Raw genomic sequence first — 19753 nt, 5'->3', positions numbered from 1 at the left:
CTTGTTCCACCCTCTAGGATCAACCATAGTGGATCCATCCTCTAACATGGTTTATGGTGGATATCATGTGAGCTACTACATGATTCTATTGGAATACGTTATAAGAGGTGATGATCTTTCATTGATGTTTGTTGTTAGGTCGCTATTGTAAGGTGACAATCTTAACAATGGCTTGACCTGTCATAGTAACACGGGCACACGTCCCCCCAACTTTTGCCCCACGTTCCCAAGATGAGGACACACCGGGAACTTCGGGACTCCATTCCCCTGTCCCCAATGGTGCCACCAAATTCTGCCACCTCCATCAAGAATGGGGGGACATCCCGATGTTCACTATTTGCTGATTCTACTATTAATGTTCAATGTTCAATGTTTTGATTCAATGCAATGTTCAAGCATTTACTCTTTTACATCTTTATATCTTATATTGCAATGCATCTTTCCATAACTAGCATTTTAATAATCATACGTATAGTATATACAACCCCTCTCGTCCCCCAACACCACTCCCTGCCGTCCCCCCGCCATCCCCAAATTAAAGTCCCTCTGTTCCCTCATCCTGGAAACTTGTCCCCCCATTCCCCCGTCCCCCAAGGCGATGTAACTATGCATGTTATCATGGACTTCATTAAGTTGTTGTTATGGAATGTTTTGGAGATCATGATAACGAACGTATCATGATGGACTACATTAAGTTGATGTCCCAGAATGTGCTGGAGATCATGATACTTGTTATGATGGACTACATTAAGTTGTCCTTGAGATCATCACTGTTATCTGATAGATACATTCAGTTGTCCAAGAGAGTGCCAGAGATTGGATCACACATATCCTTCTACGATATGACATATTTTCTTGGTAGGCATCATGGACTTGATGCCAGTGCACATACCAAGACAATATCAGTATGATGAATATCATCTAATAGATATTGCTTGTTGAATCATACTTCGGATGATATAGAAAGATAACATCTAATTTGATGGGTATAAGATGATATCCTTAAATATGTCTTTCCAAGAATATCATATTGAGGTGATATCTCTCTATATGCTTGAGAGCATAATGTGTTCTATAACAATCATCCCTAGCTAAGAGGGAGTGTTAATGTTGTAGCTTCAGTCAGATTGAATTGATCTAAAAATAATCATTTCATGGTTATTGGTTAATCATTAATTAGACAAACTTGTGTGTGTGTGTGTGTACACACACACACACATATTTAGAATTCTTAATATTGTCTAATTGGTTATCAACTCACAATTATCATAAAGACATGTCTCCTCTACTCATATTTTTACACATCCAAATCTCCACTTAAAACACACAGAATGAATGGGAAGTGTAATTACATTTGCAGTGATCCTTTCCCTTAACAAATTTAATCTTGGGTTTTTTTTGAAGTTTTAAAAATGTATAGTTGATATATGAGATGTATTCTTTTTTAGTTGTGCTAGGTTGTCGAAACACAATTTGCATCACACACAATAGTCTTAAGTCTTAAGATGACTTGTGAAGGGGCAAGAGGCCTTGAGTGCTATGGTCATCAACACCTTATGGAGTGTGTGGAGGTAGTCAAACACAAAAACACCACAAAAAATAAACGCATCAATCCTTGATGATAAGTGTTAGGATCGTGCTAAATATGTTTTGAATTTCACCAAATATGTGATGAGAAAAACTAGGTGTGCTAATATTGATCACCCATGTATGGGTGAAATATATGATGGCATTGAGCTGTGGGATTGTACTAAATATGTTTTGAAAGTACATTATGAGATAAATTAGGTGTGCTAAGGGGTGATCATTTATGAGGACATGGGCACCATGGTGGAGTACATAACAACAATAACAGAAACCAACAGACATACAGATGCATTTTCAAAGCTGGGGAATATATTTTTGTTTACTGTTGGAACAAGATGATACCCCCTTACATCTATTAGCATATGCTTTGCCACCAAGGTTTTATTGCCAAGAGATGCTTTCACTAACAAGGAGGTTGGCACCATACAGAAATGTCGAGGCAGTTGTGGGATACAAGGTTGCAATCAGAAATATATAATAGTGATGAAAGTTGAATTATTGTCTTCACCAAGTTTGGTCAATTTGCACCTTCCAAATATCATGACATTGTCATTCTTCGTATTCAATATAGGATGAATGTTGATGAGTAGTAGTATGTGCATCACAGCTCCATTTTCTTGCAACCTCCTGCAATTTAAGTTTCTCTCAAGGTGTATCTTTTTTTTATCATTTTTTAATTAACCGATAGTATTATATTAATATGTCTTTATTTTATAACTTATATTTTATATTTAAATATTAAATGTTGTCTGCAAACTCAAAAAGGTAAAAAATTAGAGTACATACTCCATCCACTCAAGCACAATTGTTTGGGAGCAAAAAACGCAAACCGTTTGGTTTCAATACACTCCAACATTCACCTACTGTCACATAAGCACTCGAAATACAATGAGGATGCGACAAGGAATTGCAATCTAGTCCCTAACTATGCTGATTTAGATCCAGAGTTGCACAACTTCCCCAAGTCTCTATAGATGAACCCAAGGCAGCTGGCAAGTGCGACAATCCAATGGATTGTGGTTCAAATCATAGTCACAAGACTCAGACTCGCTTCGGACTCGGAAAGAACTTAGCAAATTTGAAAACTCCAAGAAATTCAAAGATTTTTAAAGATTTTTAAAAAAATTCATGCATCACTCAGTGAATTATCATCAAAGACAATAATTGAGAAATAGAAGCTACTTTGAACACACACAAGTTTAAATTAATCACGAGTACAAATGCAAATTTATGAAGGAAATAAGTAAACTGTTAAACTAGTTATTACATAACACATGAGAAATCTGAAATATAAAATCTCACTGTCAAAAGTCTACAATATTCATATAATATGAAGTCCACGTAATCAAAAGGTTCAAAGCACATATCAAAATAAAAGCTTAAGCCTAGAAGACTAAGGCTCTACATCTTCCTACATGTACACCTAAGATAGGTCATGGAAGATACTACAGCCATCTTTTGTCCCTATGTTTGAGGCTCAACCTCAATGGCATCCTCCTCATCCCCATCCTCGAAATTCTCATCATCCTCAAATCCCTCACTCTCAAATTCAGGTCCTCCACTAGGCCTCCTCACTCTCTAGCCTCTTCCTATGCCATCGCGTACTGCCTCTGCCTCTCAATCCACCTGATCAACCCATTCCAAGTTCTCGTCACAAAACACAAGATCATCAAATTGCTCCAAAAATTAGAAATGCAACTCAAACTTGCAGAGGTCTCTTCCAAATGCTTCTTTTATCTCTTCTCAATGTGGGAATACAAGCTAGAAACTAGCACAAGCAATCAGCAATCAATATAAGAAAGCCAATCCATTCATCACTCTATTTTCTAAAACCCCAAAATTCTTCTTCCGAAGTCTTTTTTCTCTCTTCGAAGTGTTCTCAAATTATGGAATGATCTTTTTAGGTCCTAGAGAAGGCATATATCAAAAAAAAAAAGCAATTAGTAAAATGTTACTTTTTAGATTTTAGTATTGGCTGGCTGCAGCAGAATCCTGTTGACAGGACTCGCCAAGTCAACAATCCTTGGACTCTGCAAGTCCTAAAGGACTCTCCAAGATTCGGCCAAGTCAGTTGGCAAAGCCCAGAAAACTCTACAAACCTGACTCGGCTCAGGACTTCCAAAGTCCTATAACTATGGTTCAAATGGAGTTGAACCAAATGTTGGCCTTGTTGCCTCTAATCATGATGAAGATGAATATGGCATTGAATATAAATTATGGCTTGTAATTCAAATTTTCATTGTATGATGACATTTGAGACTTGAACACAGTCATCTTTTGCATATTATGAATATGAAATATTAAGTATTTTATTTATAATTGTATTGGCAATCATGAATTTATGAATATCATGCATCTAACTTCTTATCATTTTTATATCTATGATATTTGAACATGTATAGATAAATTTATAATATACCAATGTGTGTGTACAAAGGAACCTGAAACCCAAAACCAGGGGAAAAAAATTGTTGTACCCATGTATCCAAACCCCGTACTTGTTTCAAACTGAAAACTGAATTGGTGACTTAGCTTTTGTCCATATCATGTCATGGAATCACAAAAGGTTGAAGGTTCTTGTTTGTGAGGCTACTTAATCATCAAAATTCTATTCAACAAAATTGCTGTGAAAATAAGATTTTGATTTCATTGATTAAAGCAAAATCCCTTTATTAAATGAGCAACCATGCAGACCAGTGTTCCGCAAAGACACATCCCCAATGGTTTTGGGGTCGTATTCGTCTTGGGGATGAAATGGGGATGTGGGGACAGATTTTTGTCGTCCCCAGAGTCGTCCCCTTTTGGCAAATTTGGAAATGTGCCCGAAACGGACAATTTTTTTGGTAGGAAACTTGAAGACCGCCAGCAGTACTAGGCACAATTTTGCCAACCTCTATCCATCCCTGAAATTGCTGGCTGTCACCTTTTTTCCAGCCAATCTGGTAAAGCCAAATACCCCCAAAATCATTTTTTTAAAATTTTTGTTGTCCACGCAAACCCCCAATCGTCTTAAAGACATAATAAAAATATGCAAACCATCTCTGATCCATTAAAACACTAAAACTCTAACTCTTCAATTCATTTTTTAGATTTGACCACCTTGCTAAGAGGAAGAAAATAAACATAGAGCAGCAGCAGCAGTGAAAAAAGATTGCATTTAGTATTTACTAACTATTTTAGTTGGAATTCTCTTTATTTCATTCTGATTTCATGCATGATACCTGGAGCCTTTAGGCATTGATTTTTACTATATATGTATGTGATATTGTTATAATGGAAGTACTTAGCATTTGCCATTTGATAATATTCCATGTATTGATCTTCTAAAATGTCTATGGTGAACGGTTTATCAATGCTATGATATGCATATTTGGATTACGTCTCTATATATATAAAAAAATCCCGTGTTTTTAATCGCTGTCCCCTGAGGTCCCACCCCCTAAACTTTGGCTTTGAAACGTACCCATACTAGAAACACGTCCCCATCCCCTAAAACATCCCCGTTCTAGAAACTTTGTGGAACATAGATGCTAACAAGATAAATATTTCACTGTCAGGATGATCACAACTCCTTCAGGTCGGGATGTACCCTCAGGCAAATGTCACCTGCTGCTTATTGGGGCCTGCTTGTATTTTTGAGTTTTGAGTGTTGCTTTACATATAGTCATGTTCAAATCTACAATGCTTTTCAACTTCAACAAGCTTATTCTCTGTTATATCTTACTTATACTCTCCAGTGCGATTGACCTACCATGGACATTTGCAAACTGAGAAAACTTAGTTTATTCAATTTTTTAATTTTCTATCTTCTCCTAATTCAGAACCTCCCCAAAATAGTCTCCACATTTGAACTCCCTAACTCCACTTCCAACAAAATATTCCCACATAACCACTATAATTCTCACCCTCTGCACATCTTTCAATAGATATATATGCATCCAGTCTGTGAGTGCCTTGAAATTTTGAAACTTCATGAAGGCTAAAACCAATGCCCTTTAATGAATAAGCCTATATTTGAAAGAGAGATTTTGCCGATATTTGTTAGCAACTGAACGGAATAAATAATGAGTAAATAATACAAGGTACAAATTCTCCAACACTTATATGATTCCAAACTCACTTCCGCTACTTAAAATATTAACATAAAAATAAAGAACAAATAATGATACATATTTAAACGAAAAAATCAATACTTGTGCATCCTAATAAATAAACAATTTTCTGCACATTTCCATAAACTAATACTAATGTAATCTAACACAACAAATGATTCTCAAAATTTATATAATGATAAAACCTTTACTGTGAGCTTCCAAACATACATCTATGAAGGATTTTCCACACTTTTTGGATTACCAAATACTAAGCTATTCAACATTCTATACAGATGTATCCAACATGCGACTCAAAACAAATCTCACAATTTGTCCCCTTTATCATTGGCAACAAATAATAATAAAATGTGCACATAGAATAAAAATTTGAAGAACAAATGAAGCCAATGTTCCTTACCGTCTAGCCTGTCAATAGCTTTTTGAGCCTCATCTGCATATTTGTAGCGTACAAATGCAAACCCTCGAGATTCTCCGGTCCTAAAGAAATTTGACCCCATCAACACCACTACTCAGTTAAGCTTTAAAATATGAAAGAATTTAATAGAACAAATTTCTAATTTTGACATAACAGACCTTTTATCTCTTGGAATAAAAATATCAACCACCTTCCCATATCGATCAAAGAGTGGATATAGGTCATCTGCACTAGTTCCTGTAAAAATTCAAATGATTTTCAAATGCTAGCATGAGGTATATATTATGAGAATAAGCATTAGGTGAACTAACTGTTAATTACCTTTTATCATTAATTAAGTAATGATTATGTAAATATCAATCTTACAGGGCAATATTATGCAATCAGTTATTGGTGATTTTGTATATCTCTAGCAGTTAACTAAATCTTGCTTTTGAAAAATTATAGATTTCCCAAATCACAAGAAATCCACATTATATTATCCCTCCAAAATTAAAGTAGCATTTGAACTATTTCAAAAGGTGCTTACGCATATGCAGTTTTTATCCTCCTTTCAGGAGCACCTCCCTCCTTATTTTTGTCACCTGATCTACATTAATTTTGCACAGCTTGTTAAAATGCCCACAACATCCTAGCAACAAAAGGATGTCTAGCATTTTATTCTATTTGGACCTCTCGTTTATTTTAAAAATTTATTTTGTTTGGTCAATGAAATAGTACTTTTGGTAATTCATATGGAGACTGCTGCCATGCCCATATAAAGTAGCAGCCCTCTGTTAAAATCAAAGGAAGAAAAGTATAAATGTAAAAGAAGATGTGAAAAAACCCTATTATTACACAGAAATTGAACAATAACATGTTGAGAGCTGCCATGGGAAGAAATTTTTGAGGGAATCACAACATGGCAGGCAAAAAATGAAGCCATTAGAATCAATATTGCTGCTACTTGACAAGGACTTATATTTACTTCTTCTGAAAACAACAAAATAAAACAGGTAATCTTGCTGCTACTTGACAAAAAATTGAGAAGTACACAATGCAAAGCCTTGCGAAGATATTGGCTTTGTGGTTCAATACATCATTGTGTTGAATCAAAATTTTGAATTATGAGTACAGGTGAGCATCTTGTGTCATTTCATTGTAGAAATGGCAAGTCCACTAGACTTGGATGCAGATTGGGTTGTTTGTACAACAATTGGACCCAACTTTCCATTATCTCCCCCACAATGCTAAGTAGAAATGACTATTGATAAGGAAGCATGGAAATCTATTGCAATTCAATGAGACCAAGAATTCTTAACTAATTAACAATAGAAAGAATATTCTACAAAGAATAGAAAATTAATGGGGTCATGATGCTGCCACTTCATTCTAGGGGTTTTGTGCAAGGGTGCAAGATCTCCTATGATGCTCTTTAATGGAGCCCGCCGGGCTCTGCAAGGAAACCGACACCAAACAAGGAGGGAGAGAGTTGAGTCGAAGGATGACGAAGACAGGAAGAAATATATGTGGGATCTCTCGGATGATTTCTACTGTTATCAGCACAACCTTACCAGCCAGCTCCCTACTTTTGGAGCTTCAAAGAAACATGGTATCACTGCATTCATTTACACCTAAAACCTCTGTTGTTTGTCACGGGGGGAGCTTGCACACATGCAACATACCCCACACAGTTTTGGGTGTTCTGGAGTTTCTTTCGATGGCAGGGGTGGACTTGGCGGCGCTGGGTTCAACAAGGAACTCACCCCCTTTGGTGACGAGCAAGGTTTACATGCAAAGGTGGTAAGCTTTGGTCAAGGCAGCATCAAGAGGCTGGATAGAGGGTTGGTAACAGAGATGAAATGGGTAAAAAATGCAGTGAGCCATGAGAACGTAGGCCCATAATTTGATTGAACGATGCCATTGGAAGAGAGGTGACATAAAATGAAAAGCATTTTTCTGAGATGCACTTGATTGGGAGATTTAAGGGCTTTCGGCCAAACCTTGGTCAACTGCACAAATAAATATTCAAGTTTTGGAGCCCAACCTTGGAGTGGATGTTCTATCGGGCCCTAGGACTTTTTAAAGTTGTTTCAACAATGAACGAGACAGAAAGAAAGTCTTGTGTGAGTCCCACTGGAACTGGCAGGACAAATAAATGCTGTTGCTGAAACCTTGGTACTCAGCTTTCAACCATGCCAACAAATCTTTTGATGTAATATACCCACTCTGAAATAGTATTTTAGTATTCACAAATAAATATAAAATGATTAATCCTTTATATAAATTGTCCCAAAGATATACTTAGTATCTAAGTTTTAATAATAATAGATAATTATCAGTAATCATTTATTAATATTAATTCTTCATACCGTACATTATATACTGGTCGGATAGCTTGATTTCTATTACTATGGCAGTTGACTTCTTTGTACAAACTAATCGTAAGACAGCAGCAATATGAATAGCATTCTTCTGTAGGTCAACAATTTGGAACAGAATAATCTACAGGGAAGTACAAAGCAGCGACAATACACCCAGCACTAAAGTCACCAAGTGTAAGGTTAATTAAATAATAAGTCGCCAGTCGATGGTGAACTGGCTGATTAATAACTACTGTAAGTGACGATATGGCAAGGAAGATACTAATGTTTAATAATCTTAATCACAGGAGATACGACTCTGATAACAAACAAATGATCATTATTAACTATAGCGATTAGCAGTGAACTGATGTAATTATTATTTGTCTCATCAAATATGAAGGGGTGCACCCCTTTCCATCTTTGAGCTATACAAGGGGCCATCCAAACACACTCGGAAATGCATAGCATCAGAAGAAAGAAAAAAACACCATTCAGAATAAGAACTATTTACTACTGATACTCCTCGAGAAAGGATATCGGTGTAATTCGACTCTTGAGCAAAATTTGATCCAGACTGTCTGAAACCCAGCCAATACACACCACTGTAACTGGTATGTACAGCATGCTGTCACTCACTGGTAAAAATTACAAGTCTAATGATTATCAAGAATACCTTGAGAGAGAGAGTGTGTGCACATGTCTATATATACATATATATATACACACACACCGACTCTTGAGCAAAATTCGATCCAGACTGTCTGAAACCCAGCCAATACACACCACTGTAACTGGTATGTACAGCATGCTGTCACTCACTGGTAAAAATTACTAGTATAATGAATATCAAGAATACCTAGAGAGAGAGTGTGCGCGCACGTGTCTATCTATCTATCTATCTATCTATCTATATATAGACGCTCAACCTTTTAGTACTCAGTGGACTGGGAAGGAAAAGTCTGAACCGATACCAAGGAGGGGCAGTCTAAATCGAATCAATGAAGTATTTCCCTAGATAGGTTAGGGATCAATGTTCCTTACAACATTGAGGACATGATCCTAACATAGAGCAAGGGCTTGGATCTGTTAACAATGAGCGAACTCATTGCATTTGGTCTCTAAGCACCTTGACCACATCCATGATTGCTTCCTTCTCAGACTGAAGTAGCAACAGGAATAGCATGGGATGTAAAGAACGATAATTAATGAAACTATTTAGTATGTTTTCTTTTCCTACTTTAAGGAATTATAGATATATATATATATATATATATATATTTGAATTATTGTAGATTTGTTAAATAGCATGAGTACATGAAATAATGGTTAATTCTGGTTATAACAGCCTAATCCTAGCAAGGGACATTACATTTAACAAGATACCACTCTGGGTAACACCATCTAAGCTACTGCAACAATACTAGTTTGAATCTTGTTTTGAGGTTGCTAGGGATACTCTGGGTAACTTTGACGGGTCAATGAGGGTTCTCTAGACTAAAACCTAGAGGGTTCTATGGTGGAATTATGATTAAAATCTACAAATGGCGTTTAGCTGTAACCTGTAGTTTGGTAGCAGGAATTGGATGCGAATAGGAAAATCTGACTGCTAGAATTTGGAAATTCAGTGTTTAATTGTAAACATGAAAAAATAGGACTAGAATTTATTAAATCTAATTTTAGCCCAAAATGGGCATGGCAGACTTCCACTTTAAAGGTGGAACAGGAATAACCTATTCCTATTCCAGTTTTTTTAAACAAAATTTGATATCTCATCAGCTCTGGCCCGGACGCACTAGCCAAATTATTGGAGGGAAGAAAACAATGTTTGTTCTTGCACGAGAAAGGGTTTTGGTAAAGCGCAACCAGTTGTTCTTCACAGTCATTGTTTGCAGAGTCATTCTTCACAGCCAGCAGAAAGTTTGCTTTTATCTTTTTTGGCTTTATGCATATGTAATATGGGGAGAAAAACTGATAATCAAATCAAAGGCAAGCCAGATCTCCAAAGAGATTTTAAAGCAGCTCTTCCAGGTTTAATCGTCAGTTTATCTGCTATCAAGGTTTGTCGTTGCCTTATCCTTCGCCATTGTTGTATTCATGAGGGATCTGCAACATGAAACCTGATATTTTCCTAGTAAGAGAAGTAACTTGCAAAATTTTATTTGAGAACCATAAATCATTATTTGCCCTGCGAATGATTTTTTATTTAGGGTTTCTTCCATTTTTGTTGTTAAAATATTTTCGTTGTAAAGATTTGGTTTCTTCCATGTTTGAATTTTACATAAATACTGGTGTAGACATGGAATGGGTGAGTTATGATTTGATATGAATCTATGATATGATGGCCTTTCATTGCCCTACACTTGATGAAATGTCAGACAGAGCAACATATTTGAAATCATTGGCCATACGAAATTTTGTGGGAGGATGTGTGCAGCAGTGTTAAAATACCGGAACTACCACCTTCGAAATAAAAAATTATTCTTGCACTTGAGTTCAGGTTGTCTTAGATCAGTTAGTTGCTTGGGCATTTTGACTATTACAAACAGATATATAAGGCATTTACTGTTTCAGAAACTAACATAGACTATTGTTAGCCCGCACAAATAGTGGAGTTTGCCTGTAACTTGGATTTTGGTCCCTAGCAGTCTTAGGTTCAAGTCTGCGCCAAAGGGGTGCTAGGTTAGGTTGCAGCGAACGTCTGACCTGAAGCACATATGCAACCTTTGATTGAAGCCACCAGTCAATAGTTTTGACAGTGGTAAAGATATTTGAATTGACGAAGTATCTTCCTTCAATTGCGGATACTGCAATCTAATTTTGGTGTATGGGGTATGTAAAGATATTTGAGTTGACGAAGTATCTTCCTTCAATTGCAGATACTACAATCTAATTTTGGTGTATGGGGGTATCTTCAATTGTGGATACTGCAATCTAATTTTGGTGTATGGGTTATGTATTTCAGCTGACCTATTTTGGGTCACAATAACTTATTTGCCTGCCTAGGCCAAGTAATCTCCTTGTGTTATATGCCTGCCTAGTTTGGATACAGACTCTGGTGTTTGCAATTGAAGTTTCTGCGCTTTTCGAAACCTCTTATACTAAATACACTTAAATCTTCCTTGTCCTCCCCCTTAGCATGCTTGTTTAAGAAAAGGTCACACTGTAATTTTCATAGCTTTTTGGAAACCGTCTGATTTTGATTCAAATATGTTTGATGCTTGTGTATTTTCATATAACAAATGTACTTTTTATGTTGCATTGTTGATGGCTTTAATGAATGTGCCAACATGTCAATGTGATGCTGGCCCATCTTTGTTGAACACCTAGAACACAAAAACTAATCCTGGGCAAAAATTTTGGTGTTACCCGAATAGTTAAAGGGTTAATCCAATTAATTTTCTTTCCGATTAGTGTAAAGAATGATTAATTAATATACTAAGAACTAATGAAGATTCAATATTATAGGGACATGATGGGTGTGGATACTTTAGTTAAGCCAATGATGCACAATCAACAAGCATAGTGAGTGATGAAGGAATATAGTGCAAGTGTTGTATGGCTCAGAAGGCTGAAATTTTCTTTTTACAATGTCTTCTTTGCGTTATAATTGCACTTAGTTGTTGGGACCATATGCGAAAAAGTACATAGCTAGAAATTGTATAAGGATTTGATTCTTTGTTTGCACATAACTGGACAAGAATTGGGTCATAATTATTTAAAATTCTCTATATACATACGTTTGAATGCTTATTTTAAAAATCTTTATTTATTTTTTACAAATATTGAGAGTTACATTGAAATTCTAAAACTGATATTGGGAGGTGTAATTTAGGATGATTTCCCATAGAACCCTCTATCCTACCATTTCAGAAAGAACATGGTACTTATAAATTAAATTATATGTACTAATTATTCAAGAATTTATATATTTTTAATATTTAATTGAGATCGTTGAATACAGTTTGATTGGTACCTATAAGATATAAATCAGGTCAACATTATTTAAAGTTCAGTATGTAATTTTTATAAAATGTCAAAATTTGATATCTTTTATAAACTGACATAAAATTATGTTTACAAATAAACCTTGTGTTTAAGTCTTTTAAGTAAAACAATGTTGAAAGATCATTTAAATATCATACTAATGAACTTGACATATTTGTATTTTTTATTTTCTTTAATATATTTAATAATAAAATGATTTTAGTTTTAATCTTTTATTCAAATTCATACTTATATTTAACGTAAAATTGCAATATTATCTATAATTAAAATAATTAAAATATAATCAAAATTTCAGAAATTGCTATTAAATATTTTTTATTTAAAATATTAACTTTTGATTTTTTAAATAATAAACATAAATATTTTTAAAATCTCACTTAGAATTTAAGTATCTATAAACAATATTGAATATGATTTTAAAATATTTTGATTTAATTTAGATTTAAAATTATAATTTAATATATAATATGTCCTTTGAATTTCGAAGGTTGTGTGGTATAACTTTCACTAATAAAGTCAATTTTTTTAAAATAATAGGACACTAAAAATAGTTTGGCTTTTAAAAAATTAACAAAATAATACGATTTTTATAAATAAAAAATATTTTCTATTTAAAATATTACCAAACTTCAAAAAAAAAATTATTTTAAAAAACTTTAAAAACTTATTCCAATTCCAATTTCAATTCTTGCAACCAAATACATAATATGCGTCTTTCGACTCCTCTTCCAAGTCAACCAAACAAGTCCAAATGGTATTCTAGAGATTATTTTAAGAATTTGCGAATTCCAAAAGTGAGCTTATTCCAGTATAGTTGAATGTCGCATTCGGAAATTCCTACAACCAAATGAGACCATAGATTACAAGCAAATCCCTTTTAGATGCAGGTGGTATTTTCAGATGGGACATGTAGCTACAAATTGTTCCAAAAGGAAAAGGAAAACTTATAGCCAAGCAACTTGGTGAAAAGAGGAAAATACTCTATATTCGGTGGAAAAAGAAGATCTTGAAGCATCAAGACTTGTCAAGGGAAAGGGAGTTGTTGAGGGACAATAGAGCCAGTCTCTTTAAGTCAGAAATGCCTTGGATGGGATAATGCAAAGACATAAAACAGTATTAGAAAGATGTCAACCAGATTTGCTTATAGAGTCCAAACAAGGGGGTAGAGATTCTTTTCACCTTACGTGGCATTGGGTGGAACAGTCACGTTGAAAAAGATATTGAGATGCTAGTTGCAACCATTGTGGCACAGGAAAGGATCAAATTGGTGTTCATGTAGCTTAGTTGGGAGGTCAAGTCCTCTCTTGAGGATCCAATGATGTGGCAAAAGGAGGTTAAAGCTAGAGGATAGTTGGCAAGTTGTGAAGGGGAAGAGAAATAAGGCAAGAAAGAAAAAAACCCTTGAAATGCCCCTCCATTCGGATTAAAAGAGAAGCAAAATAGAAATATTCGTTGGTTCAACCAAAAAGGAAACTTCGTAGTTAAGCAAGCGCAAGCTGGAGTAGTACTGGGATGGGTGACCTCCCAGGAAGTCCCGTTGCTTCACCTCTATGAGCATCACCTAGATCCAAAGAGTGCTAAGTGTTCCATTTATTCTCATGAGAGATGGATTCGTGTGAATCACTACTCATGAAACATGGGTCAATGAGTTTGACTCAAAAACTTCATAGTTAACTCTTTATAGCAATATCACAATTTGACTTGCTGTGGAAAATATCTCCTACTTATCAATTGATGAGTTTAAGGGGCTTTTCAATGAATGGTTCATAAGGTACAACACTTGGTGAAGGTTGCAAGCAAAGTGGGTTTAACCATGGAGGAAACTTCGTAGTTAAGCGTACACAGGACAGAGTAGTACTAGGATGGGTGACCTCCCAAGAAGTCCTAGTACTTCACCTCTGTGAGCATCACCTAGATCCAATTAGTGCTAAGTGTTCCATTAATTCTCATGAGAGATGGATTCGTGTGAATCACTACTAATGAAACATGCGTCAATGAGTTTGACACAAAAACTACACAGTTAAATCCTTATAGTTGTCGATGTTTTGGTAGCTTTAGTAGGATAAACCTATGTGATCAAAGAGAAATTAATATAATTACAATGATTCATATATATATGTATATATACACCCACACACACAACTAAAATTAAGTTTGCCATTATATTAATTATATTAATGAATAGGCATGTCCCATGAAGGGACATGTCTTTGCTCAGTTTATTCCTCATACAAATTCAAAGAGATCGATGCATTTGAAATTCACATACCACATACATTGCAATGCTTAGTACATTTGTAGGGATCCCAGAAAACCAACATGCTATCAGAGCTAGATTGCAAATGTAATAGTGGTTGGATAAAAGATGTTACAGTTCAAATAGGTTAAGAATTCAAATTATTTGGTGGTTTGTACATAAAGGTGATTTGCCAGCACTAGGTAGCCTGTGAATGAAAATGTATTGAAATATTACAAACATGAAGTGCTTCCTCCATACAATGGAGAAAGACAGTTTGACAAGAAAGAGAGCTAAGAGCCATCAAGGGAAAGAAAAAAATTCAGGTGTCAAAAAGAAGCTACTTGTTTTTCATGTCCCAAAATGCTAACAGCTTGATAGCCCTTATTTTCATTGTGTCAAATTTTTGAAAATTTATTGTGCAAATGTCTTGAGAGTTTTGTGCAATTAGGGTTTGTTATTAAATGGTTATCAATTTCCATTAGAAACCCTAACCTATAGTAGGTTTTGACCTAGCCCAGTTTAATTTTTGCCCTAGCATAGGATATTGTAATGTCCCAAGCATCATGTCTTTTACCCTATCATTGAGAAACTGCCCTTAATCCGCGATCAGATTTCGACCCTTACCCTAAGTTTTATGTTCAAGTAGGAGATCGCATGTGATTTTCATTTTTACCATCTTTTGTTATGATCTTACGATTGGGGTCTTCAATGTCGAGTCGTAAGTCTAAGATTTCATTCTTTCAACGTTAAGAAACAAAGGTTTTCTCATGATCGTAAAGGTAAATGTTGGGTCTCCCGATATTACGATGTCCAATATAATCGTAGCATCGTGGAAGTATGTTATGAAGGTTTTGATCTTACACTTATCCTAGCAGCATATCATCGTAAGTGTTTTGTGGCGAATAACAAGTGGCACGATCTTACGATGAACTGAAGAGCGTATAAGCATAAAGGCTTATAAGAGAACCTTCAACCATACAAAATAAAGGAAATTGTGAGATCGTAAGAAAAAAAGTGCTAAGGTTGTAAAGGGTTATAATCTTACGAAGTGGGGCCAAGCACACAAGCGTAAAGAAATTTAACATATGATAGTAAAGTTTTCTGAAGATACAAAGAATAAAGGATCGAAAGATCGCAAGAGCAAAACATGAAGGCTCTCGAAGCTACGAAGCAATGCCAAGCGTATGGTCATAAGGGTTAAGGCAAAGTGAATGTTAAAATCTTCGAAGCTACGATGAAGAAAGGTCACAGTCAGTGTATTATCAAGAGGTAAAGGCAACAGTTAAGAGAAAAAATCTGAAGTTACGAAGAAGCTTAGTTCACTGTGATCGAGAGATCATAAAGTGAGAAAAGGCAAAGTCCAATGCCACGTAAAGCTGTGATCATAAGATTCTAGAAGTTTGTGTACTGAAGTGATACTACGAAAGGGTTTATAAAATGCTTAGCGTAAGTTTGCAACTCTAAAGAAGACATCGCATTCAATATTTCGATCTTACGATAAGCTGTGGCTTCTAAGATCGTGAGAAACTTAAAAGGCCTCTTCGAAGATACGATACGAAACATGGTAAATCGTAAGATCGTAAATGCCAAATTTCTTGCTTACAAGAATATGAAGGATTTCAATTTCAAAGTGAATCGTAAGATTGTAGACCCTGAGTTTGACATGAAAAAGCGCCTTTCACTTTTTTGAGATGGAAAATGATAGGAAGTTCTCAACCAATGAAATTTGAGGAAAGTACAGAGAATGCAAAGTTGGATAGTTATGTTGACACTCCACTGAGGTGACAAAAAAAAACTGAGTTAAGCCTCGTGCATGCAAGAATTCAATGCATAGAAATGGTTGATGAGGTACGCATAACATAAAGACATTCTCTAGGCGAGTAATAGATTACCATTTGCAGAAAGAGAAGATTTCCAGCAATTGCAGAGTTTTCAATGCAAAGGATTTATAGTTTTCAACACTAGTTGTAGAGCTTTCAAATTCCTAATTCTCAGTTAAGATGTCGAATAAAGAGGTGGAAGAAATCCAAGCTACAGACATGGAGATTACAAAGACTTCTAATTCCAAGGGAGGAAAAACCAAGCAAAGGAAACCAAATAAATTTGTAGATAAATGTATAAAGTTGTTCCTAGACTCCTCAAACGCTCTGCAAATGACCATGACTTTAGAGACCCATATGCTTTTTGCAGAGATGTTATTTGTGCTGGTGTCAACGGGTATGAATTGTTCATATATTTCTATCACAATAGATTGGATAAGATTCCTATATGTAATCCATGGAAGAAGAATCTAGCAAAGCTCATCTTTCCAAAAGTATTTGTAGACGTTGATCTGGTAAAGGCCTTGATTAAATCCTAAAATCCAGCCGCTAAATCATTCCACAGACATAATGGGACCATTCTATGCACATTGGACCATGCTTCTTTGATTGAAGCTTTTGGGTTAGATGGTGTAATGAGCAAACCATTAGACCTAGTTGAACTTCAAGGTTAGTTTGAAAGGAATACCAAGGCCTATACTGGGAAAACCATGATGCAACACATCCCAATGGACCTCAAGAAGGTTGGGGATTATCCAAAGAAAGTAGATAAGATGATGCATGTGGACAAATTTAAGAATTTCTTCGTGAAGACTATATATGGTGTGCACAAGGTGGTAGGCAAAGATGGGTTTGATGTGGTATATGGGGTAGAATACATTCTGGCCACAGATGTACAAGATGCATATCATGGTGGAGAATATGATTATGTAGATTATACCTTGGAGAAGATGAAAGAAAACATTGGGCTGGCACAAAGAGGAGAGATAGGGAATTTCAAGAATGTGGGGTATATTAGCCCAAATTTTATTAATCAAACATCTGATGCCAATGGAGAGCTACCAGTTCAGCTATGGACTTGGGTATGGGATAGAGTTCATCACTACTCTGATTGTATTTCATTATGCAATAATTTTAGTTATGGGATCATGAAAATGCTAGATCCTGAGATTTTGAAAAGTTCATTAAGACCAGCCTTCCTCCCTGAGAATAAAAGATTAGACCATAATTGGGGAGATATTTTCTTGTTTCCAACCTTTTCTATTATGAGAGTTTATGGTTGCCCCCAGCTACCCCATATTCTACCAAAATATATACCCCCTAGATTGGCCATCATTGAATTCATGTGGCAATTGTTTATGGTAAATAGGGAATACCTAGGGCCTAAAGTGTATAAGGGCACATTTTTGTGTAGATGCTTCAAAATAGGAGACTTTTCAATTGGAAAAGAATACCTAGACCAAATTCATTCTTTCCTCCGCCATTATAATTTGTCAACTACTCCCTGCAGATTGTATGACCCAAAGGACTACATGAGGAACACACTAAAAGAAATCAGGGGTTATGTGTTGCCCAAGTACAAGGGAATCACCCCAAGAGGACCTAGGAGAACCTGCAGACAAACTAGCCAAATTTGATGATATTTTGAGGGTAGAGAATGAGATGAAAAGAGCAGATCCAAACTTCAAGGGTTTTTATTTGGACGTCCCTTATCCACACAGGATAAGGAAGATGATAGAGGACTACACAGAGATAATGGCACAGATGCCTACAGGAACAATTGGAGAGGAGGAAAGGGTAAACCCTGATAGCTCAAATCCCGATGTAAGCTTGGAGATTGAAGAGGAAGAGCTTGTTGAAGCATCATGGGTTACCAAGGGTAACAAAAGGCAGAAAGTGGTCCATATACCTGAAAAGGTAAAACAAAGGACACTTCAACTCATGCCTGGAATAAATCAATACTTTGTCGAACTAAGGCAAAGTTATTTACAGGACAGGATAAATGCAACATAGAATTCTCTAACTGCTCTAGAGCTGCCAACAGCAAGGTTGGATGACAGGATCATTCAAGCTCAATAGTTCATAGAAGATGATGAGTTCATCAAGTTTGTTGAATTCAAGAGTTTCCTATATAAGGTAATCCATAGTGAACTTGTCCTAAAGTTAAAACCGGGAGAATCTAAAGAAAAGATCAAAGAATTGGTTGATAAACTTCATGCCTATGACCCAAAAAGCGAAGTAATGACTCCTGCAGAGGCTAGAGACTTAGTGCAAAAAAGTAGTATGCTTCTAGTGCCTGGATGGGATCTGGAACAAGCTTTCATGCTTGACCAGATAAGAAGACAAGAAAATGTCATTTCTTATGATGCATTTGGAGCTGGTGGCCTGCAGAGGGGATCAGGTTTCAACATTGACTCCAAATCCCTAGCAGTGTGGAGCATGGCTCCTGAAACTAACAAGCCAAAGCTAATGGATGTCCAAAATACTGATCAAGCTAACATGATAGTGAGGACTCTACAGAGCACATCAGGTGCAGAAATCTCCAAGGCTATGAAACACTTCTCATTCATGAATGTGGCTAAAGTGGAGGAGATAGAGACAAAACTGGCTAGTACATTCCATGATTGCATTGACATTAGGAAGCTCTATGAAGAAGAGCTCAGAAAGAGTCATGTCTACAAGCAAAGGATAGAAGAGCTAGAGGCCAAAGCTCAAGGGCTAGAGCCTGAAGTTGCATCCTTGGGGGAGCAACTAGTTAATGCAAAGCAAAACAAGGCATAGGGCAGCTAGGAACAACCAGCAAGGGTCACAATAGAAATGTCTACTTAGACTGCAAAGTTGGAGCAAGAGGAAGTAGAGCCAAGAAGGATGAGCATTGATGCTCAATCTCCACAGCAAGGTAGTGAGGTTAGGACAACTGTCCTGAAAGGCATGATAGGCAATAGAGTGGAAACCCGAAAGAAAATTTCTCGATGAGCTCATGCCCTTTTTATATCTTTACAAGATGTTGAGTATGTTTGCAATGAAGTGCTTGCATGGCTATCACCCATCTTCAAATAATGGGGGGCATATATACACTTTTTGGAAAGATTAATCATGTTAATGGCAAAGAAGCCAGATCTACCAAACGAGATCATCACAATGAAGGAAGGCCTAGAGATAGTAAAAGAGTTGATAGGCTTCTTCACTGGTAAATTGCAAATGATACAAGGTAAGATAAAAATCTT

General features: G+C 36.0%; 1 protein-coding gene across 1 annotated transcript in view; it reads right to left on the bottom strand.

The window, feature by feature from the left end:
- LOC149550029 (uncharacterized) overlaps positions 1-19753 on the bottom strand; it is a 43717-nt gene that overhangs the window by 13120 nt on the left and 10844 nt on the right. The window contains exons 2-3 of the mRNA XM_089793198.1: positions 6276-6354; positions 6100-6179 (exon numbers count right to left, since the gene is read on the bottom strand). Coding sequence (XP_089649324.1) covers positions 6100-6179; positions 6276-6354 — 159 coding nt within the window. The remainder of the gene's footprint in view (positions 1-6099; positions 6180-6275; positions 6355-19753) is intronic.

Source organism: Cupressus sempervirens, chromosome 7 (genome assembly GCF_028749045.1).
Source record: "Cupressus sempervirens isolate cs-2001-9-10 chromosome 7, ASM2874904v1, whole genome shotgun sequence".
Classification (NCBI taxonomy): Eukaryota; Viridiplantae; Streptophyta; class Pinopsida; order Cupressales; family Cupressaceae; genus Cupressus; species Cupressus sempervirens.
Note: the sequence above shows the minus strand (reverse complement) of the source record. Positions and strands in the feature narration are given on the sequence as shown.